The sequence below is a fragment of the Fundulus heteroclitus genome, chromosome 5 (genome assembly GCF_011125445.2).
Source record: "Fundulus heteroclitus isolate FHET01 chromosome 5, MU-UCD_Fhet_4.1, whole genome shotgun sequence".
NCBI lineage: Eukaryota > Metazoa > Chordata > Actinopteri > Cyprinodontiformes > Fundulidae > Fundulus > Fundulus heteroclitus.
The window spans coordinates 19,138,459-19,162,180 of NC_046365.1; the positions used below are offsets into that span (position 1 = coordinate 19,138,459).

The 23,722-nt window shown below is 42.2% G+C and overlaps 1 protein-coding gene across 1 annotated transcript in view; it reads right to left on the reverse strand.

Moving 5' to 3' along the window:
* The window catches only part of rptor (regulatory associated protein of MTOR, complex 1), a gene marked incomplete in the record, with an annotated part of 186,644 nt that overhangs the window by 84,372 nt on the left and 78,550 nt on the right, over positions 1–23,722 (reverse strand). The window contains 3 exon segments of the mRNA XM_036137100.1: positions 1,304–1,448; positions 3,788–3,888; positions 15,568–15,627. Coding sequence (XP_035992993.1) covers positions 1,304–1,448; positions 3,788–3,888; positions 15,568–15,627 — 306 coding nt within the window.

Below are 23,722 nucleotides of genomic sequence, written 5' to 3' on the forward strand. Positions count from 1 at the left end.
TATTTTAGCCATTCTAATGGAACAGCTCCTCTCCAGGCTGCATGAATACATGATTGGATTAACTTTTGTGAAGTGCCTTGAGATGACACGGGTTGTGAATTGGTGCTGAATATTAATTTTCAGACTAAATATTTTTAGGTCTACAAGTCGTACTGCCTTCTATAGTTTTGCTGATCCTGCAACTTAGTCAGGCATGACGTATATCAAAAAACATGTTTTAAAATGATAAATCATACTGAGCCAACATGAACCAAGTAGTAAACATTACCGTCCATAGCCGCAAGAGGGCGCTCTAGACTAGGGAAAACTGTATGCTGCTCCTGTAGCCATTACAAATTATTTAAAACATTACCTTATAGACAACAAAGAATGAACACATGTCCGTCTGTTGTTTCGCTGTTTCAGCATGCATTCACACAGCAGAGCGTCGTGTGGGGCAGACCACAACAGAACCCCGTTATTGGGCTGTCCATGAAGCTAATAACAGCTAGCGTTAGCTTATGTTGTCGCTGATGCACGTTCAAGAGCTTTACTGACCCTTCTATATTACTCTCAAACATCCGTGTAGTTCTGTAAGCTTAGCATGTAGCACTGTTACGCTCACAGTCTAATTTCAGCGTTATCTTGACAATTTTCAGCATAAAATGCACCGGCAAGAACCTTACCTCTAACTTGGTAGTTAGAGTTGCTGGCTTGTTATGCTAATTTACCCCATTCAACCTCCCAGGAATGTTCTATGTTATCCAGCCCATTGTGAATGCAGTTGTGTAATTGAATAAATTGCCTTACCAGATTAAATGTCAGTTTTTAGTCCTGGATTTTTTAAAATAAATCTCTAAATAAATGTGACTTATAGTCTGAAAGACACGGTAAACAGCTTTAACTATTATTATTATTATTATTACCACCATTATTATTTTTAACAACAGGCCTAGTAATGCTGAGCCACAAACAAACTAAACATACAAAATAAAAACAGTTTTAGGAAGCTTCTTTGAACTAGAAATTCCTTAACATTTACACAAATTAGCCTCCAGGCCAGTTTCACTGTTTGTACAATCCCCAATTTCATTTTTAACATGTCCATAAATGTTCATTAAATATACATACCATTACAATGTTTCCTAATAAAGAATAAGTCTCCTAGAAACTCTTATCAGCCTTTAATTGCTTTCTATCTGAGTTAACAGCCGGGCCTTCAGGGTGACTCTTGTCTTTCCTCTAACCCGCAGCTCCACAAAGCCACAGACATCTGCGCATCTGTGGTCATGTCCCCCGAGCTTTGTTTGTGAGCGTGTCTTACCACATGGCGTGCATGTATGTGGGGGGCAGACGGGGGCTGCTGACTGGTGTACAGTTGTACGACCTCATTATCCTCTCCGCGAGCAGGAAATTGCGGAACAAGCTGGCCACCAGCAAGTCCTGACGAAACAACTTCTGGAACAGATCTGAAGTTGGAGAGCGGAGAAAATAGAATTTATCCATTATGCTGCAGACAGAAAAGGGCCGCAAAGTGATTTAGATGCACCTGCATGTAAGAATAAAACAGAGGAAAATGGGACAAAGTGACTAAATGTGGAGAAAAAATGATCTGTCTGGTTGGTGTGTTGCTTCCAGCATGTGCAGGAGAGTAAAAGGCTTCTTTTTAATTAGCTGTGTCCCCCCATCATGTCCTCTCTTTGCAGCTCAGACAGACACCATGGTGGTTCTAGTTGGCTTGCAGTGTCAAGGCACATCTGCTCCTCAGTAAGAAATGATGTGGAAGACTCAAACAGTTGAAACCAGAAATCCATCCATCTGTATATCCATCCATACACACACACACATAAACACACAGGGCAGTTACAATGTTCTGGTTAGTTTGCTGAAGATATTTCATAAGGGACAACGAGCATGTTGCTTGTGTCGGGGCTGCTGATGTTACAGCGTGTGCAGGTGTGTGTGATTTTTATTAGGTGTATGCGGCGCCTTCATTACAGGGAATCTCTCTAATGTGGGATTGCTTCATTAACAGCAGAGCCCCGAGGCTTTAAAAGGCTTTGGCAGCCATCAGCGTTGTCACAATGATATTGTAGTCGGGATGCGGTTGGTCTCGTGGGACTCCCGAGAGTGTCACTGTGTGGATGTGTGTGTTTCATGCATGAAACAGGAGGGACACCAGGTAATCTGTGTATGTGTGTGTCGTCATTACACGTTGTGTGTGTTGGTGGTTTCAGGATAAGCATGTTGAGAAACGGGTAGTTGCAGCATGTTGTGCCGTCTGCCAAACACTGGCGGACTCACTCACAGGGCGAGGGTGCGCTAAAGACAATTAATCTCAGTTTAAAGAGCTGACCTGCACAAACTGCACTTCTGGCATTTTATATCAACATCCTCATGACTTCAGCCACCTGGGATGTCCTGATGCTCTTATAGTACTGCTGATGCCTAAAAATCGCTGCTTTTCATTTCAGGTGCCCCATGTTGGACTCCCTGAGAGCTGAACCATGCGGGACGTTTCATTTTTCATCATCGCCAAGATATGTTTAAATTAGCTTTTTAGCATGTCTCTGATGTATTTGCAAGTTGATCCTCCCTCCCCCCCACCAACCCCAGTGAGTGTTTTCAAAAATATATTATAGCTTATTACAGCTAAATCTTTTTAGAAAGGAGCTTATCCTTATATTTCCAGACCATCGTGTGGCATGGTTATAATAAAGCATCACAATGAAGCATTTGTGGAAATCCCTCCTAAAGCTTTTTTTTTAATTAGCACTGGAGAGAAAGTGCAGATAATTTAGCTTTTGCGTTCCTCGGGTGTTGGTGTTTTCATGTGCACTTCACAGCAGGAGTTGTTCTTATGATGTTAAATACAAGAGAGAGGATGCAGTTGGAGCTTCTCTGTAGAGGGCCCACAAGTAAGGCGAAAACATTCCCAAGATTTCATGCAAATTTATGAATTTCTCAGAAAAACAGCTTTCTATGAACACCCGCCGTACAATTAGAAATCTTCTGACTAAACTGAAATAAACTGAGAAGAACTTTTTTGGATTATGACTGTTTACTTAACCCTGAGTGAGGAGGGAAGGACATAAGGGAGCACATAAGGAGAAAAAGACATGAGGGGCTAAGGAAAAAAGGACGAGGAAGAAAGTGGAAAGGGAAAGACACAAGGAAGGAATGCAGGCACAGAAAAGTGGCAGGGAATAAGGAAGTAAGGGAACTAAGAAGGACAGAAGGAAAAAGGAGACTTAGTAAGATGAAAGGAAGGAAGAAAAGACAAGAAAGTTAAAAAGGAAGGCTACAAGAAGGGACGGAAAGCTGGAAGGACACAAGGAATGAAGGAAACAAGGTAACAAAACACAAAAGTAGAAAGGGAAGGTCATAAGGGTGGAAGTAAGGAAGTATGGAAGGAAGGTTTCAGGAAGAAAGTTCACAAAGAAGGACACAAAAGGAATGATAGTAGGAGTAGCGGAAAGAAGGAAAGACAAGGAAGAAAAAGTTTAAAAAGCTACTGTAAAGCTTTTTTGCAAGGATGTCCAGATGTTTAGAAAAGACGTGTTGAAAGTTATTTCTAGCTAACGACAAGATGTGAGAACCTGCTGATATTGAAATCGGCCTAAAAAGCATCACAAAATCTCTGATCAGCGCAGCTAAGCAGCAAAAACGCTGCTAAAGCATATTCCCATGAAATGTTTTTAGTATCTGCGTACATGTGAGGACACACCAAGAGAAGTAGTTTTTCCTGATGAGGAGGACGCTGGTAGGATGCGCCAAACTGAATCTGCGTGTTTACGAAGAGACTCACCCCTGGGCAGCACGTTCCACGCGATGGTGTCGGTGATGGCGGTGAAGATCCAGTTAAGCTCTCCGAGGGGCGTGCGTCTGTCGTTGAGCCTGCCAGGGATCCTGCAACGCAACACAACACAGATGGCATGGTGTCAGCCGCGCTCACCGCGTGTCCCAGAGTTTACTCAGAGCACAAAGTGGCAACTGTTCTGCACTATTACAACACCGCGTGAAGAGATTTTACATTGGAAGGCACCAACTTTCTTACTCAGAGAGATTAACAGCTGAATATTCATGTGTTTTCGTGCCTCAGAGCCGCTGTAGGCTGAGATCAGACCGACACCAGGAACAAACACACAGTAAACCCAGGCCTCCCGCTTTGATCATGTTTGAGATCTACAAGACGAGATGTTTGACGAGGCAGCTATATCGCAGCAATGTAGATTAGGTTGTCTTTACAAAGTGAGCTGCATGGAAATAAATCGGTGTTCTGATTTGACTTGACAAGGCGTCTCAGCCGTGAAATATTTACAAAGGTGGCAATCTCCCGCTGATCCCAACAGCACCTTCTCCAAAGTGTCACAATAACTATTATTCATGAAAGTCAAATACTGGCCATCCTGCAGCGGGATCAACTCAACAACAAGGAGCTATAAGATGAGACACGCTTAATTCTCGTGTCTTGATTTTTTCCATTTCTTGATTTCTTCTGTTTCTGATAAAACAACATTTTATTATCAGAGAAAGATAACCTGAGAAAAAAAATTAAAAGGGAAAATGTGCTATGCTAACCAACCTGGTATACGTAAAAAAAAAAAAGAAAAGAAATAAAAAATGATTCCCTGATCTGAAAAAGATGGTGAATTTTGTAAATAATAACGCTTTTTATACGGAAGAAAGCAGCAAAGATCAAAGCTACCAAAGAAAGAGAAGTTCTCTTTGTCAGCAGTTTTCCCCTAGTTTTTGTTGGTATCTTTCAGATCCAAAAAAGACCAAGTCGGAAAAAACGAATGCATTTAAATGTTTTAAAAAGCACTTCACAAATAAAAAGGTGAAATCAAAGCAGCAGCCCCCTTCTTCTTCCATGCATTCTAGCTATTAGGCTCTTCAGAGACAGAGGATTTGCCAGTATGGCAAAGTTTAATGAATTTACCATGAGTTAGAATTATTTAAATATGTATACGCATCCAATCTTTTACACCCCGTTAAAGGTGAATCAGTCACTTCGCTTAACTAACCTAAGGAAGAAAAACATACTATTGGTTCAGTATAAAATCTTAATATGCATTGTACTACATAGTCACCATTAAGTGTCTGCTTCCAGATTTCTCACAGCAGTTCACCACGAGCTGTCATCTCCAGACGTTGATTATCATCATTAGATTCAACGCCGGAGCACAGCTACGCTCACTCCCCCCCCCCCCCCCCCCTCCTTTTTCAATAATACATTACGCCTCGAGTCATTAAGCATCCTCCACCCAAGTTTTTATAAATGTGCCGCACGGCTGCACTTTTCTTGACCCTAGCCCTCCATTTCTACCCCTAAGTGACAAATAATAGCGGCTGTGAGGCTCCTGGCACTACAAGTCCTCCGTATAACGATGAGGGCCGGCCAACTCCTGAGCACTTTGAGTGCCTGCCAAAGGTGTTTGAAAAGTCAGCAGTCAGGATGAACACTCAGCAGTTCATATCCCTGCTGATGATTCTCTGTAATACATTGGAGGAGGGGAAAAAAAAAAAAAAGACAGCCATGTGGTGGATGGGTGAAGAAATAGATAGATGAATCACTGAATGGGCAAGAATGCTCGTTGAGGTGAGCAGGATTGAGCAATCGATCATAGTTTGGGTGAGTTTTGTCCATCTCTTGCTCTGCACATCGAGTTAGGATTTATCACCCCAATTTAGCTTCCAATGATAGTCTTGTTTTACACCTTCCAGATAAATGTAAGAGCCCAACAGAGACACTGCTATCATTATTTTGAACTTCTTTAGGATGTAGCTAGAGGTAAGCAAAAAGGCACTGCATTGAAAAAGTGATAATTTTTTTTTTGCAATAAAGATCTGAATAAGTTGAGCCGCGATCTTATCTATACCTTTTAATAAGACGTAAAAATGTTGGCCTTTTCTGCTTTGATTCAATCCAAGAAACTGAACCACTAAGCTGTAACAAGTTTAAAAACTTTTTTTTCCTTTTACACAGCCAAAATGTACCTCAATCATGTCCGGTTTAAGTCAATAAACACTTTAAGAACGAATTGTTTTAAAATGTACTTCCTATTTTTGTGCCTCACCTGTTGCTTTCTGTCTCCACAATTATTTTATTTACACATTGACCACATCAAACTTTTCCCAGCGCACTCCTGGTGTAGATCGTAGGGTTCCAGATGCTAGAGCTTAAATAAAGTAATGTGGTCATCATTATGATGGACAACAAAGAGAATAGTGAATAGTTAATCGCAACTAATATATCTCACTAATGAACAATAATGTTTTGTGCACCTCTACTGCGTAATTTTTCCTTTTATTACAGAGCTCATAACTGAACTTTACCCATCCTCAGCCAGAAAACCAAGCTTGGGCCGAGACTTGCATGTCAGTTTATCCATCTGTCTAGTGATTAAGGATAACAAAACTAAAAGGCTCCATTTTCAGTCAGTAGTGGCAAAAAATAATGAAGACAACTTCAGCAGAAAAACAAGCATCAAGGTGATTTATGAATGACTCCAAAAATGATGTACTATGCCTGCCTATACTGACACTAAGTTGACTTCTAACTGTAATTTGGCCACCTAAGGTCAATTAAAGCGAGTCCATGTTTTATTATGAACTTCAGATCTTTTTGGTCATTTGATTACCAATATACTCGTGCGGTGGAGCACACCTAGAGCGTTTATCACTTAAGCCTCTAGAAGGGAGATATTCTCATCTAAATGCAGTCTCTCTCATCAATGTTATGTAGTTGCTATCAGCACCCTGTCTGCTAAATTAAATTGATGTAACTATAGTTACCAAGGATGCAAGTTTGATATTTCCCTGCTGTTTGAATCTCTTGTTGTATTGACAGAGTCGACAGAGCAATGCCAGTTACTAAGGCATGAGGGGTATTTTAGGCACTTGGTACAAAAAAAGAAACGATGACATAGCAATCTTACAATTTAGCCCTCACAGAAGGCAAAGATTCCTTTAGAAATGTCTTAACAAGTTAACTAATCAGGTAAAATGGAGATACTGTGTGACTATAACCCTCTGATAGGCTGTCAATCTATCCAGGTTGTGCCTTGCCTCTTGCCCGATCACCGCTGGAGATAGACACGAATGGAGGTATGAATAGTAGTCTACCAAAGTTATTAGTTGCAGCCTTATTCAGAGACAGGACGTTTTTTTTTTATTATTATTATAACTCAATCAATCCCTGAACTAAAACTAAAGAGTTTTCAGGGGAATTTTTTCAGGGGAGTTTTCAAAGACTTTGTCTTTGGATTTAACATATTGATTTACAACAAGAGTCCATTTTCCATTGCCACTCAGAAGCCTGTGGCTTTGCAAATCACGGGTAGCGTTTCCATACACATGTACCCGACTAGTTTCATTTACCCGAGCTTTACTTTCCCGGGGCTTTGGTCCCTCAAGCCACTCAGTACTTCTCTGCTTTCTCAGGGCTTGTTGAGGAGTCGGGGCTGCGTGCAGCAACAAAAACTCTCACAAACTCCACAAGGCTGGAGTAAGGAGATGAGGAGTTTACAAACCTATCGATTTAATAACCTTCATTTATCACAAAAAGTTGTTTTAAGATGATTTTAGGTGAGAAAGTGCACCTCTAAATTCATCTGTGCAGTCAGCTAATCAGGATTATGACCCAGTATTAATTCTGCTCAGGAGCGGCAGAGACCCGCTGACAGGCGAGCCTGCAGTGTTACGGCCGCTGGTGCTGCGTTGTTACTCGGCCAGACAGTCTGTGATTTCCCGCTGACTGGATCATGTTTGTCATGGCTGAAAAGTCTCTATAAAGCGTTTACTAAGTTAGTGGGGGATATTAGCGCATAACATATCAAAAGTTAAAATGGATGTCTGGGTTTTCCTCCTGGACCTGCTGTAATAATAATAGTAGTAATATTGTCTTTATTGTCAATGAAACATACATTGAAACATACATTACAACGAAATTTGTTCTCTGCTTTTAACCCATCACCCTTGGGGAGCAGTGGGCTGCCATGTGCGGCGCCCGGGGAGCAATCTGGGGTTAAGGGTCTTGCTCAGGGACCCAGAGTGCAAGAGCTGGGGATCGAACCGGGTACTTGCATCCTTCTCTGACTACAAGCGCGCTGCTCTTGGCCACGACCCCTTTATTATTGCCCCCGCGACCCAATCTCAGATAAGCAAAGGAAGGAAGGAAGGAAGGAAGGACAGATGAGTAACGTAGTATTTGTAGAAGCCAAGTTCTAAGGTATTTGTCAATATAACTCAATGCTCCCCATCAGGGTTGGGTTTATACAGAGCAAGAAAGCCGATCGCTAATTAATAGGACTAATTAATAGGACTAAATGCAGTATATAGATGTTTACACGTTCAGAAAGAAAGGCTAAAGTTCACATTTAAAAGGGTTGATGCAGACACTATATCCATTCTGGATTACGAAGCCTTAAAATAAAACAAAAAGTCAGCTTCACTGGCAGCGGCTTCATAACATATTTTCCTAATGGAGGTGACCAGTTTATTACCTTTATAAATACATCCATATAAAAGCTACTGGATGTAAACAGGCTCAGAAAGCTCTGTATAAAGGAGGAAGTTATTTTCATAGCTTCTGTTATGAAAATATGCAGACATATCTCTGCCACCTTGAGGGAATGGGTTGTTCTTGACGTCATAAAGCAGCAAATGCATCAAGTATTTAATTACCGGATCGATACAGCATTTCCGCCCCGTTCCAAACTGAGGGTTATTAAGGTGACATGACCCCTGAAACACAGCGTTTGGTATTAGAAACCTGCTGATGACTGAAGTACAGCAGGTTGTGTCAACGTGTGAAAAGTTTTACAGTGAAAGACTCTGAGGAAGGCTTAATATGGATCAGCCTACAACATCACTTGCATCAACACCCCCTCTTTGAGACAAACGAGAAGGGATGAGCCAGTATGTGAGGAGCCCACAAAGAGCAGGTGAAATCCACATGCCCTGAGCTTCGTGACTCTATTATGTAAATAAAAAAAAAAAAGGCTACTGTGACTGGATCCGTCCAGAATGTGAGTTGGACGAACGTAGGAAGAAAAGGAGACAGAAGGGTGCACAGATGGAGTGAAGACCAAAGAATGATCTAATTATTAAACAAATCATCAACATGCAACTATTCAAAGTTGCTGTTATACTATGAAGCGATGAGTGTTTGGTGCCATTTCCATCCATGTGCGACCTTTAAAGGTGACAACATGAGCGAAATGAGTGGACACTGAGTGTAATGGCTGGCTGTCCACACATGCTCAGACCCATGTGTTGAAGAAGGACAATGCAGAAAATGGAAAAAAAAAAAAAAGAAAAAGAGTGAAAAAGTTGTTCAGTTTACCAATTACATAACCCATACTACTAAATGTGCTGCCTGGGCTCTTTGTGTAAACAATAAGCAAGTGACGTAACCTAGCGTGATTTTACAAACTTCACATGAATATCAGCTCTACACTAAATGTGAGGAGGAGGACAAGTTTGTTTTTACTAAGCTGCGTGACAGTGGAGCGGCCAACCGCTGTGTTTTCAAGGAAATTTAACCATTTTTGTTTTAAATTCAGAGGACATGCTTATGGCCATAAACTGTTTTAAAGTAAATTAACCCAAACGTTAGAAAGTTGTCAATGGCTGGTCGTGTAGGTAACGTTTCCCTTTGCTGTGCAAAATAGCTAGAAGCTGCTAATTGATTGAATACACCTGCTCTGATGTTGTCCAAAACTACTAGTCATTTACTATTTTGTCATTTTGCTATCAAGGGCGCATACTCATAAGTAATATTCTGAACAATATGTCTGAGGGCTTTCTGAATAAAGTTTTTTTTTTTTGGTTATTTTAGACACTTGATTCTGATGTAGGATTTATTCAGGAATAAAAAAAGGCATCTAAAATCAAGGGCAGGGTCATTGTTTTGTGTGGACATAAGAGACAACTAATCCAAGGGTTAGTGGCAGCCAGTCAATGAAACCTCTTTCACAAAAAAAATTAAATAACTAGGTCAGGACTTAGGATGACCTCATACTGCCCAAAGTATGATTTTGGTGGCCTGTGTGACAGAGATATGACAGCCTGAACAGCAGAAGTCTAATCTTTTCAGATCTGATCCAGCCCACTGTCATATCTGGCCCTGATGTTATTAAAGAAACCTCAGTCTGAACGGCCATTTTCCATTTGATGGGACTTCTATCTCATTGCCTGAGAAGGTGGGAAGTAGCGGGGTCAACAATGTCAACAATAAATGAACTAAGTTGGCAGATTTGCTGCGATGCTACAAAAAATGTTGCCACCTGGTTTTGACCAAGCAAATAGGTAAGAGCTGCCCATTAGATGACTGCAGAAACTACCAAAATTGGGTTAAGAACTGTCCAATGCTTATTTAAAAACTGGAAGGATAGTGGGTACCCATCGTCTTCGAAGAAAAAATGTGTCCAGAAAAAAATCCTGAATGATCGTGATCTGTTATCACTTAAACGTTTGGTGAAATGAAATCGAAGAAAAACAACAGTAGAACTCTGGGCTATGTTTAATAGCGAAAGTAAGAGCAATTCTACACGCACTATGTGAAGAGAACTCAAGGGATTGGGACTGAACAGCTGTGTAGCCTTAAGAAAATCACTCATCAGTGAGGCTAACTGGAATAAAAGGCTTCAATTTGCTAGGGATGATAAAGATTGGACTCTGGAGCAATGGAAGAAGGTCATATGGTCTGATGAGTCCAGATTTACGCTGTTCTAGAGAGATGAGTGCATTAGGGTAAGAAGAGAGGCAGGTGAGGTGAAGCACCCATCATGCCTAATGCTACTGTACCAGCCTGTGGGGGTAGTGCTATGATCTGGGGGAGCTGCAGTGGGTCAGGTCTAAGTTCAGCAACACTATGAGCTCAAACAATGAGGTCAGCTGAATACCTGAATATACTGAATGACCAGGTTATCCCATCAATGGATTTTTTTTCCCTTCCCTGATGGCACAGACATATTCCAAGATGACAATGCCAGGATTCATCAGGCTTGAGTTGTGAAAGAGAGGTTCAGGGAGCATGAGACGTCATTTTCACACATGGATCGGCAGTCAGAGTCCAGTCCTTAACCCCATTGAGAATCTTTGGGAAGTGCCGGTGAAGGCTTTGCTCAGCGGGGCAGACCAACATCATCAACGCAAGATCTTGGAGAAAAATGAATGCAACATTAAATCTTGTGACGTTGCAGAAGCGCATCGAAACAATGCAACAATGAAAACGTGCCGTAATCAACGCTGAAGGCGGTCCAATGAAATATTAGAGTGTGTAATCTTTTTTTTTTTTTTTTTAACCAGGCAGTAATTATGCCCTCGCTCGCGTTAAACACTGGTTTCTTCCACACTTCCTTCACCACTGATTCACTCATGCCTGGATTCACATACAGACTCATTTTCCATAGGCCTATTCAGGTTAAGTGAAAAGTAAAAGTTGATTTTAAATGAACTCGGTGTCCTGCAAACCTTTGGTTGCTATGATTTTAAGCCAGCTGTAACACCTGAGCTAAAATGCGCTGAGACAAAACCATTCAGTGGATTCTAGCCATGGTTAACGGATAGTGTGCAGCCTGATACCTCTGGTAGGGGCTTTTATGAGTAAAGAATATATGAATCATATGGATCACCCACTGGGTGACATAACCCAACTAAAGACAAAAGTTGTTACCATTTTGTTGGATGAATCAAAATTACCCAGGTTAAAGTTTTAAGGACAGAAAAAAAGCATTTTTGTACCAACAAAGGGATCGGTAACTTGTAGTGTTCATCATTAAAAACAAATCCCATATGGCAATGTTCTTACAAAAACATTGAACCATCTACACCCAGCAGTCTTTACCGTGGGGCAGAGAGCCAAAACAATCAGCAAAATTAGTCAAAAACTGCATAGACGTATACGAGGGGGTCTTTAAGTATCACTTCAAGGGGTTTTCCCTGGTTCAGAAACTTTAGACTATCTAGATTATTATCAAGTCAAGTAATTAAAAGTGTTTTTTTTCTCTCTGGTTTGATTCTGGGTCTCAGGTTTAATCGAAGAGCTGACCCAACTCCAGAGAGATGAGAGGTGAGAGGAGTTTGGTCTCTTTTGTCTTTAATGAGCTCTGAGGATACCCATCATTTAGCTAAAACAGACATCGGCTGAGTCAACACTTAAACGGCCTGACATAGGACATGCAATCAACCAAAGAGCACAATTAGGCCTCTGTGGTCCAATGCTGATGAGCCGCTGAGACTTCAAGACAGACAAGTTAGTACCACTTCTGAAATCACAATCACAATACTATTAGATTTCATGTTAATAAAGGAAAGTAATATATTTAATTTTCAATGGCATGATCTATCCTGGACCCTGCATCATGTTCAAAAGACATTAGTCTGTGTACTTTAGGCAACTGCTCAAGAGTATTTATATTTAGAAATAATTAGAATTGTGCATCCAACATTTATTTTCCTTTAAGAAAGAAAAGAAGTCCAGAAACCAATTCTGAAGTCTCAAGAAAACACAATCTTTAGCAGGAAGATTGACTCAAAAACTATTAAATAAGCTGCGGATAAGGCAAAAGTATTTTACTCGTAGCCAGATAGAGGAAGACAAAAATAATAATTTAAAAAATTGTAACCTCGAACATAAGCCTGTGACATTTGTGGGTGTTTGAGCTGTCCGTTCAGCCGCCAGGTCAAACGTTATTGTTCCTGAACTCCACAGGATGATTCAGAGGAGACAAGAAATGAAAGATAAAAAGGACATGAGAGCTCGGAGCATGAGGGGAGAGCGTCAGTGTCGTCAAATCCACCAACTAATGTCAGAGTGGCCGAGAAGAAAGAATATATGAGGGGGGGGGGGGAATAAAAATGCTACGCTTCTTCAAAGGTGTTCATCACTTCTGGAGTGGGTTCCCATCCTGCCTTTGGAAGTCCTTTAGCCGTAGCTCTGCTGCACTACAGCATTTCATGCACAACCTCCCTCAACTGGAGAGCGGCGGTGTTTGAGAGGAGATGAAAAGAAGCGGTGACGGTGTGTACAAATCAAAAGATCAGAGGAAAACTAAACTTAAAGGGCCGATATTAGACGAGCGAGAAAAACTGGGAAAAATACATGTTTGAATTATGAATAATTCTCATTAATAGTTTGGGAAAATAAACTGAGAAATGTCCTGATTTGACAAGTAAGCTACATCAAATGCGGGAACACCTAATTGTGCTGCTGTGTGTAAATGCATTGGTATTCCTACAAAGCACTTTCACAAGTACGAAGAAGTCCAACACAGTCAGGAGGAAAATTATGCCGTTAGGAAAGATCACTAAGAGAAATAATCAGAAAATTGATAATTATATGTCAAAGCCTACATACCATCGTCATAATTAGCCACTACACAACTTTTCAAACCAAATGTCTCTGAATTATTTGGCTGTTTAACGCCAAACGTTCCCTTAATGCAGATCAGTGACCCTAAATATGCAGCCTTAGGGCTAAACCATGTTAAGAAATATCTTCACCCAGCTGCCTGCATACACAGATCAGCTTGAGTGAGATACCATTCTGAATCTATTGGGTTTAATATGATGTCTCACCTTTTGCAGGTATAAGAGCTTCTGTTCTTCTGAGAAGGCTTTCCACAAGGTTTAGTAGTGTGTTTATGGGCATGTTTCATTCTGCGCTCTGAGCGCCCTGTTCTTTAGCGAATCTGAAGGCCACATGAGTTGTGGAGATTTTTAGCTAGGGGCTCAGCAGAAGGTTTGCGGCCTCTATACACTACTTTGTGTTGCTATATCACAGAAAAAACCCAAATAAATACATTCAAGTACGTAGTTGTAATGTGACAAATGTGAAAAGGTTTGCGGGATATAAAATTGTGTATCATCAGATAAAACAACAACAATAATTTCAGATCTTACATCAGCTGCGGCAACTCTCAAGGTGCATTCACACTGAATCAGGAACAAGGAATAAGGAATATCTAATTTGTTACCGCGGCCTGCCGTTTGTTGCATAAGATTTCGCGCCCCTCTCATAAGCGTGCTGCGCTGACAACACAGCTATTCCCCCCAGCTCGCTTCACCACATCATCAAAGAGGAGGAGCATCTGTACGTTTTGCGGTTCCTCCTGTCTGTTCAACTCACCGTGGCGGTCATGGGTTTTACTGAGCGAGTCGCGGTGCGGTATTTAATGTAGAAAGCGGAACAAAGGAGACGCCTCCCCTGGGTCCACCAGTGACGGACCCGGTTCAGTCGGTACCACCACCTGTAGCTCTAGCAGTACTTCTGTCATTCCAGGGCCCAGAAAGAGGAGATGCTTCCCCACGTCGGAGGACGGATCTCACCAAGACACGGACTACAGGAGTCTATGGTCAGTAAATCCATCATTGCTCAATAGAAATACAGCCTAATTTTACTGTCTAAAAATGTAACACATTCATTTGAGCACACATTGCGCTTAAATAAATGGACGAGGATGACCCTTAACGCGACACGAATTGACACAAACTCGAGCAAAGTTGCGCTTTGCGCGCAGTTTTGGCTCTGTTCAACCAATTTGTGCCGTTCGCCGTGCTAAAAATACCCTTTTTGCATCGCCTTTAGATAGGGATACAATGAAAATCACTTGCTCCATTCGTCTTGTTCGCATTTGGTGTGAACCCACCTTTACACGCAGGATGCAGCTGCTCTGCTGGACAGAAGCAACTCAGGAAGGAAAAGCAGGCACTCACAGGACCAGCTTATGTAGTATTTGTTTTAAATTGTGATTTTCTAATATTGTGAACAATGTTTCACTAGGAGCAAAGAGTTGTAGGAAGCTCAACAGATTAGCCTGTTGGTGTCAATTATAGTAAAAAGCACAACAACGTCGCTGAAAGGAAAAAGGGAACACGGCCTTTTAGGGGATGAGGTGAGCACCGGATCAAAACAAAATAAATAGCACCGTCTGAATTTATGCATAACTTTATGTGCGGATGCATTTTTAAGTGCGTGTCCCCCCCTTCAGGTTTTCCTTGCTGGTCCGTGGCAGACTGATGTCAGAGTTATTATTCACCTACAGCAAACTTAGTGGGACAAATAAACACATCATTAGGAGACTGCAGAGACACACTTCAAATTCAACTCCCTCAGGCACTCAGACAGAAATGTGTTTATTTTTCTAGTTGTTTTTGCCAAGTTACCTACCCTTTTAAAAATCAAGTCAAGCATCTAAATATATGAGTGTCATTTCACCCTCTCCTGCAAGCTAGGTGGGGATCTACCCACATGGTTCAGTGAAAACAGCAAAACTCTGGACGCACCGAGAACTGGCATCAATCTGACACGTGCCTGAGAGCAAGAGATGATCCACGTTCAATCGCTCGACACCCGCAGGTTAATTCGGCAAATTTGGAGCTTTAAATCTGCCAAAGTGCTGCCACTTTGACAGTGAGAGGGAAACAAAGGCAGAGGATTATACCTTCAGGACAGAAAACAACAGTGAGAGGGAGGCAAGGAGAGGAGAGGAGAGGCAGGAGAAGGAAACTGGATAATGATGTCTCGAGACCGTGCCCCGCCAAACATAGGAGAGAAAAGCGTTGTACGATGCCACTTACTTCTCAATGAGGTCTAACGTCACCCCTGGCACCAACTTGGCACTCTTCTGCATGCAGAACCTGCAAGAAAATAGACGCTAGATGTTACTAATCACGGTTAAAAAGAAAACAAGAGGCGCTTGATGATGCAATGAAATGTTTGGCCTCCGCGGTGCAAATTTTACGACTCGCGCGAGAGACGATCCATAAATAAAGCACTCAAACGAAAGATGAGAAACGCAACGATTGCAGGCGCTGATGACTGAGAGGTACGAGCGTATTTTGCGTGAGTTATAGTAGAGCAGCAGGGGATGGAGGGGGAGGGGGAGACAAGGACTCGTATTTCTGTAACGTCTTCCACAAGGGTTATTGTTTACTACGCCTGGTTAGGTTCTGACGGGTCGGGCCAGCTGTAAGTCACAGCAGGCTGCTGTTCAGAGTCCTGACAGCCGCGCACATCGCCAGGAGTCGTCACACCTGGAAGCGAGCAGGTGGAGACGATCGTCACGAAACAACACCCGTTACAAGAGCGGGGGCCGGAGTCAAACGGCTGCTCATACTCTGCTCATGACAAAACTTTCTGGGCCATCACAGGATAGGGACTTCAACCCGTAACTGACAGATATAAATGTTTTTTTTGTTTTTTTTTAAACATTGAAATTCTGCCACACCTTCAGAGTGATTACCTCCCCATGCCCAGGGAAAATGGGGGCTGAACTCTGCCGAGACGGAGAACAACGGGAATTTCAAAAGTAGAAACCCAAATAATAACCTGTGTCAATAATAAATATCTAATAAAATGACATGGTGCAGATTGCTTCTACAATAAGGTAAGCCTAAATGATTTCTGCTGTGATCTAGTGCTATCAAACTAAATGAAATTTTCCTCCAGAGGGGATTTCGGGGATGGGTATTCCCCCTAATATATTAGCAGGAGAAACACTGAGTGCCTAAAGTCAAAGCTGCGTCTTACTTTGATAGACAGCATTCAGGCTGATACCAACTATCACTACTTCCTTCGTGAGAATGAGTAATCCCAGCTTGTTTAGCGGCATCTGGAGCTGCCATCACGCTCGGGCACATATCTGAATGCCAAACTGACTCACGTCACGCATGCGGAGGAAATTTGTACCCAGGATCTGATCCGTCCTGACTGGCTGTGACGGAGGCTGCTGCACTTGAATTCCTTCTGTTCCTGGAGAATAATGAGTTCCCACATGACAGCAGCACGACTCGCTGGCTCCTCAAAGGTCTGCCGGGGTCCTGAGTGCACCTGACACTCATGAAGCCAGGAGCGGGAGCGACAATTTGTTCTAAGGTCTCTCTTTCTGGTCAGAGGCTCATTAATTAAAAGATGCCACAGACTAGCCGCATCAATTCTCATAAACATAAGTCTATAATCTTCTCACCACGGAGATAATATAGCCTGAGATTAAGGGTTTTGTTTATGCCCTTATACGTTTTGGGGCCAAATCTAATCAATGAATCTCCAGACATAAACAAAAGATGATTACGAATTAGCACAGGACAAAAACAGACAGGCTAAAGTAAACACCACAAAGATAGATGGTGAACTTTTATCTGGGAGTCTGATTATAAATCAAATCTCTGTGCAGCGAGGGACCTGGACCCTTCCAAAAAGGACGGCAGGTGAGAGGAGAGAGGAGCAAGAAAAATAAAATATAGGAACCCCAGGATGGGAGGTCAGAAGCAATCGGTGGAATTTCATCCATTCATACCATCGTTTTTGATCCACAAGCTGACTTTATCCAGGCTTTATGAGAAGCCATGTTTGTGCTCTCCGACGATCAAAAACAGGCTCTGACATTCTGGGCACGCACTATGATCAGAGCAAAGTCATCCAGCTTGGCCGTATGAGCTCCAACTCGGCCGTCTTTTCTCTCTCTGCAATATCAAGGCTATGAAAACAACCCGGCACCGATGCGTTCGGCGTTTAGTAATGAGATTCAGTAATCAAAAGAAGCCACCAGAGACAGTGCTTGAACATATGAAATTGACAGGAAATATAACAACTATTTTCTGAAATGGCTCAACTAAAGCTAGTTGTAGACCAACTTCTGAAGTATAAGAATTTATTAAAAAAAAAAAAAAAAAAAAAGAGAAGAAATTAAACCTGGATCAGGGGAGGGAGCTTTTTACATGCTTATTACATTTCACTCTGTTGTAATGAAAAGCTGTGGGACTTCGAATGATGCTTCCTAATACTAAGCCAGCTTGATGCCCCATCCACCTGAGCAGCTGCTAATTAAATCGGCATTCATGAGAAGTCCTAGACACATCCCCTTTGCAAAAAAAAAAAAAACAGCTAACAGTGAAATTGCTTTAAACTTCAACCGTGGTTCACTTTTCATTGCTAAAGCCAGTTTTAAACCGGTTCTATTAACTATTTTTTCCATTACATGAGAGCCACTCACTGCTGCTGCATTACTATGTGGCTACGTCTCTTCCACTGGTTGTTGGATCCGTGCTCTGATTTTTTTCTGAACCTTTGTAGATGTTAAACGCTGTGGAACAACGTTTACTAATGCAAATAATTTTTCACATCGCAGCGTCCTAGAAGCGGATGCCTGTTCATCACCACCTTCGTTTATCGATGCTGTCAAAAATGAAAGTCAGTAGCTATGTTCACATGGACAAAAGCAATCGGAATATGATGATTGGGTTACGCTCAGTGCGAATTCATTTGTAATCCAAATGAGAAGGTTGGTTTATTGATAATCCGATCAACATGCATACAAACGCTTGTCAGGCTCAAGTTATTCTGAATGTGGCAAACTGACCTGAGTGCGCCCGACGTAAACGTTACGTACTTACGCATTGCTGAGTGGCGGAAACACGTGGGGAAGCAAATCTATCAGGGCTCCCGATACAACCTTGCTTTTCGTAAAAATAAGAGCTCAAAATTGTTGCTTACTCAGTAACGTTTCAACCATAATTAGAACATCGTGCAAATCCAGCCTGGGCGCTCGGAAGACAAACAAATTCGGATAATACCGCTTTGTTTGCCATTTTTTGTTGTTTAGCAAAGACGCAAGTACTTCTACTCTGGCATGTGCAGTTATCAAATTCCTCAAAAAAAAAAAAAAAAAGGACAGTGTCTCTATTCTGAATAAAGCCAGGTGCATATAAATACACATTATGATCGAATTAAATTGATTGTGTGCTCATATAAACAGTACAATCCCTTTATTTAATCGGAATTCATTTCAATTTGATTGTGAAATTTTGTGCATGTAAACACAGCTAATGTCTGCGAATGCTTAGTCCTAACCTGCTGATATCTGATCGGTATCCGCAGAGCTGCTAAAAGGGTTAAACACAGCATTTTTGAGAAGGATTTATTTACACTACATGCCAACATAAAAGAGACCAGAGGAGAACTGAGCTGGCAATATTGTTTATATGCAGATCCCACAGAAAGTGCCCTGGGAAAACATTCAGAGGACAGGGTCAGAACCTGGTGTAAACAACTTTGAAGCATGGATCCATTCTGCTGTGAATCAACGGGTCAGCACAGGGTGCTGTAGAGGATGTTTTTGGCCTCTTAGTAGCATCACTTAAATGGCGCAGCCTACCTTAGTAGTGTTGCTGACCATGTCCGTCCCTTTATGACAACGGTGTACGCCTCTTCTGACGGCTACTTTCAGCAGGATAAAGCTGAAAGTATTAGTATAGTTCCATATCCTAAATGGTAGCAGTGTACATTCAGGGCAGGGGCTTTCCATTGCGTTGTGAATGGTGACCACACCCTTCACATAAAGCAATAGATGGATGGAGTATAAGTTATAGTTTCTGTCTGACAACTTTTCCGTCTGACGAAGCCAATTTATATTTTAGCTGTCAGTGCACAGCCTCAAAGGGATTTGTCGTTTCAACGACCGTGTGTTCCCGGAAACAGAAACATATCAGAATGGGGAGAAATGGCAAGAACAGCAGTTCTTCCTGCACTGACTCACTTTAAAACAAAGTGTGATATATTTCTTCTTCAGCTTATCATTTGTGTGCTGTGTGTGTGTGGCGCCACCCTCTGAATTGGAGTTGCAGCGCAGTCACAAAACTCTGGGGTTGCACAAGGACTCATGTGGGCTGATGTAGATGACAAGACTGACGTCAAACAGGCTTTACGGTCAAGTGAACTGGAAGGTTTGAAAGTCGTCTTAAGAGCTGATGCTAAGAAGTTCTGGTAGAAACCACTTTTTTTTTTTATATAGGATCCTATTTGGTGAGGGAAAAAAGGGATTTATGCCCTTTATTTTTGGTTTGTTGTAAAATGAGACAGCAGAGAGAAAACTTCAACTTAAGTGTGCTTCAGTTCCATCCACTTGTCAACAGAAGTAAGAAAACCAAAAAAACTGAGATTTTTGGCTAATACAGAGCCAGTAGAACTCCCAAGAAAGAGACGGCCCTTCCCATGACCAGTAAATGAATATACCTGCATTGAGGAGAACACACACACACAAAAAAAAAAAAAACATGAGGCGACTGAAGTACAGAAGGGCTGGCGGGCACAAATAATGAGGAAATTGAAGGATTATTACAGACGGAGAGCAAAGATGGCGGAACTTAATTTGGACCTGTGAATAAAGGCTGAGCAAATGTGTGGGCGATAAGTGCAGAGGGGAGAAAGTGAGCATGTACATATTAAACTTTGAAGAGGGAAATTAAGTGGACCCAATGTGAGGTAACTACAATACTGCTCCCAGGGTGAGAGATGGGAGAGGAGGAGTGGGAGGAACAGAGTGTCTCCTCTGATCCCCACTGAGCCGGCTGGCTTCTACCGCTCATTACCCCTTCAATCAGCCTTCGTCTCCCATCAGTGCTATATGTACTGGAAAGGCTGGCAGGTGCTCCCAGGCTTCGTCTCCCGAGTTACTGACCCACTATACACGGCAGAATAGAAAGACTGAAGTTCATGTTGAAGAAAACCATCTGGGAAATGTATTGCACAGCACAACCAAACACTTCCGATGTTTTTTTTCACAAACACAACGAAGAGCGGCGTTTTGAAATAGAAGGAAAAAGCATAGTGTTCTTTTCTTTTTTTTTTATTGAAATCTAAAAGGTCTGGCCCCTTCACATCTTTAGGAGTCGCCTAGTTAGTCAGCAGGATCCACCTGTGTGTAATTTAATTGCTGCCTACATCAGTAGCTGTGAAAGCTTCAGAGCGTCTTTGGAAGACATTAGGAGTCATGTTCGGCGAAGGAGTACAAAAGACAGGTCTGGAAAAAAAAAAAAAAAAGATGTGGAGACGTTTGCCGCAGGGTCAGGTTACAGAATATGCCAAACTTTGAACATCCTATGGAGCAATCCATCATCTCAAAATGGAAAGACTCGTGCACAGCAGCAATCCAACTAAGACGAGGTCACAAACCTAAACCAACTGGGCGGGGAAGGCCGGCATTAATCAGAAAAGCAGCCGAGATGCTCGTAGTGATTCAAGAGGAGCTGCAGCGCTCTGCGCCTCAGGTGGGAGGCTCTGCGGACATGATGACTGTTAGCTGTGTAGTCTGTGAATCTGGCCTTTATGGGGAAAGAAGCAAGAAGAACGCCATCGCTGAAGGAAATCGCCTTTAGTTGAATCGTTTGCAGTCAGCTAGGGAGCACAGTTTATATGTAAATGTAAATATGTATGTTTTTTTAAATTGAGAAAGCTTCCTGGAGAGGAAGCGAAACGTCTTCAACTACGGAAAACAAGTCCAGTTGCTTTGTTTTTTACCTTTTTTTGAAATATATGTAAAACCAACCAAAACTGAGGTTTTTGGGACACATGCAAATCACCATATGTGGCAAAAACTGAAGCTGCACACAAAAAGCTGAACACAGTATTGCCTCACTGAAACGTGTTGGTGGCAGAATCATGGTGTGAGAAGGCTGTTCCTCAGCAGCGACAGGGGAACGGTTCAGAGGGAGCTAAACACGGGCAAATCCTGGAAGAAAACCTGTTATATTTTGCTAATCCCTTCAGACTAGGGTGGAGGTTCACCGTCCAGCGGGACAGCGACCTGAAACTTACAGCTAGAGCAACGATGAAATGACTTACCCAGTCAAAGGTCAAAACTGATATCCAGTTCAGGATATGTGGGGGGAAAAAGTCCAATCTGTCTGAGCCAGAGCTGCTTGGCAATTTAGCAACAAGCAAAGCTGTTAGACCTGATGCAGGTGTAATTCTAACAAATAGTGGTCCTACAGTGCATTGACTCAGAGGGGCAGAACAGACGCGCACACCACACTTTTATTAATATAAAAAAAAAAGAAAACCATGGATCATTTTCCTTTTACTTGACAATAAACACTATTTAGCTTTGGTCTTTCACATAAAATCCAGCAAGCTTCATTTTTCTTCTCCTCCATATTTACATTCACTTCTTGACAAAGACCTTCCTCGCTGCTACCTTCCAGCACCGGCATTTGTGCAAGTGTGCTTTGTAACGTCGGATAAGAAAATAACGCATTTACCACCATGCAGAAACACAGGCGAGAGAATGAAAACAGCTTTCCTCCAACAGATAGCGTGAGTGCACACTTGAGCATAAAGAAGCCAAGCTCTGATTCTTTTGTTTTTTTCTTCTTCTTCCTATTAGTATGTATGACGAGGTTTTCTGAGGTGAACCTGCTGCTCGCTTCAAATCCACACAGGTCTCAAGAAACTCGTCAGCCAAAGCCTTTGCAGCGTTACGTAACCGTTTTCTCCGCTCTTCATCCCACATCAAAAGACAAGAGGGAGAAGATGAATGTGTCAACATTTTTACAAGTAATTTACATTTCTGTTATTAAAGCCAAGGCTGCGGAATAAAATTACAGCGGTGTGGGCGCGCGCTCCGGCGAAGGCTTAATTTCCCTCGTTTCTCCCGCGCAGACCCTGGAAATGGGAGGGAGCGCGGCAATTGTTCTCAATGAACATAATGAGGCCGTACTGTAATGTGTGCGTCCGCCCAAGCCGCCGCCACGTTTTCCATCCGTGTCTGATAATGAGATCTTACTTAAAGCAAACGTCGTCAGACACCCCCAGCAACACCGCCTATGTGATGCAGAATTATTCACATGCACGCAAGGCAAAAAGCTGCATCCCAGAGGCGGGATTAGCATTGGGAGAAGTATTAGTATCAGTGTTCGTATCTGAAGAATTGCAGGGGATTCATTTGGCAGCAGGAATCCTTTCTAACTAGTCGGATTTTTTATCTGTCCGGAGGGTCATAATGAAGTCGGCTCTTCATAACCATCTCAGATACTCTCGCCGGGTTTTTTCTTCTCAGTATAAAAACCAAGATGATTCCACCCATCAGGTGCTGGCACCAGCATTCACATTTATTGACACAATAAGGAGCTTAAAATAAAAGAAATGTCATTAGAGTCCAAGGCAAAGACGCTTGTTTGTCGTAATCCAATTTAAATTTAGAGGCTCCGAGCGATAGAAGCATAAAGGATTGTAACGGTAATGATGGTGGCCAAATGCCTGTGAGGGAGGTAATTGCTGTTCTTGTTCATTAAAGCAAGATGGAGGACAACCCGCTTTTTTTTTCTTTTTTTTTCGTGGAGGCTGATAATTGTGAGCACAGAGGATCTGAGAGCTTGGGTGTGGAAGCACTTTGGCGTTATAATAAACCAAATCGAGGCAACGCTGGCCGCCGCCTCTTAACAACCTGAAGCTGCCACACGCTCCTATTTTTCCAGTCCAGTTAGCAGACGTCTTAAAAAGGGTGCGAGCGGGTCAGATATATTGTCCGTGCATCTTCAGACCAACTGGATGTAACCGGAGGCCCTCTGGAGGGAGCCTGTACCTCTGTTGATTGGGAAACTAATAACTTAAGAACGCCAGTAGTTCCTTTGAAGCTCACTGTGAGATTTAAGCTGCAGTTCTTTTTGTGACTTGTGCTTTTTCCGGGTTCTCCTTCAGCATCACAGATGATCAGAGCTCTCTGATGATAGTTGGATATATTCCAAAAATAAATAGGGGACTTTAAACATTTATTGGTAGTTTGTTATTTTCTGAGCTCACTCTATAACAAGGGTTTTTATCATGCATACGCACTGAGGTTATGCAAAGTTAGCCACATGTTTATGGGCACGTCTATTTCATTAGGCGACTTCAATAATTCTAACTTTTTAAATGCATGTCACGATTGCCATTTCAGGTGAGCCAGTTTGTCATGGTCCC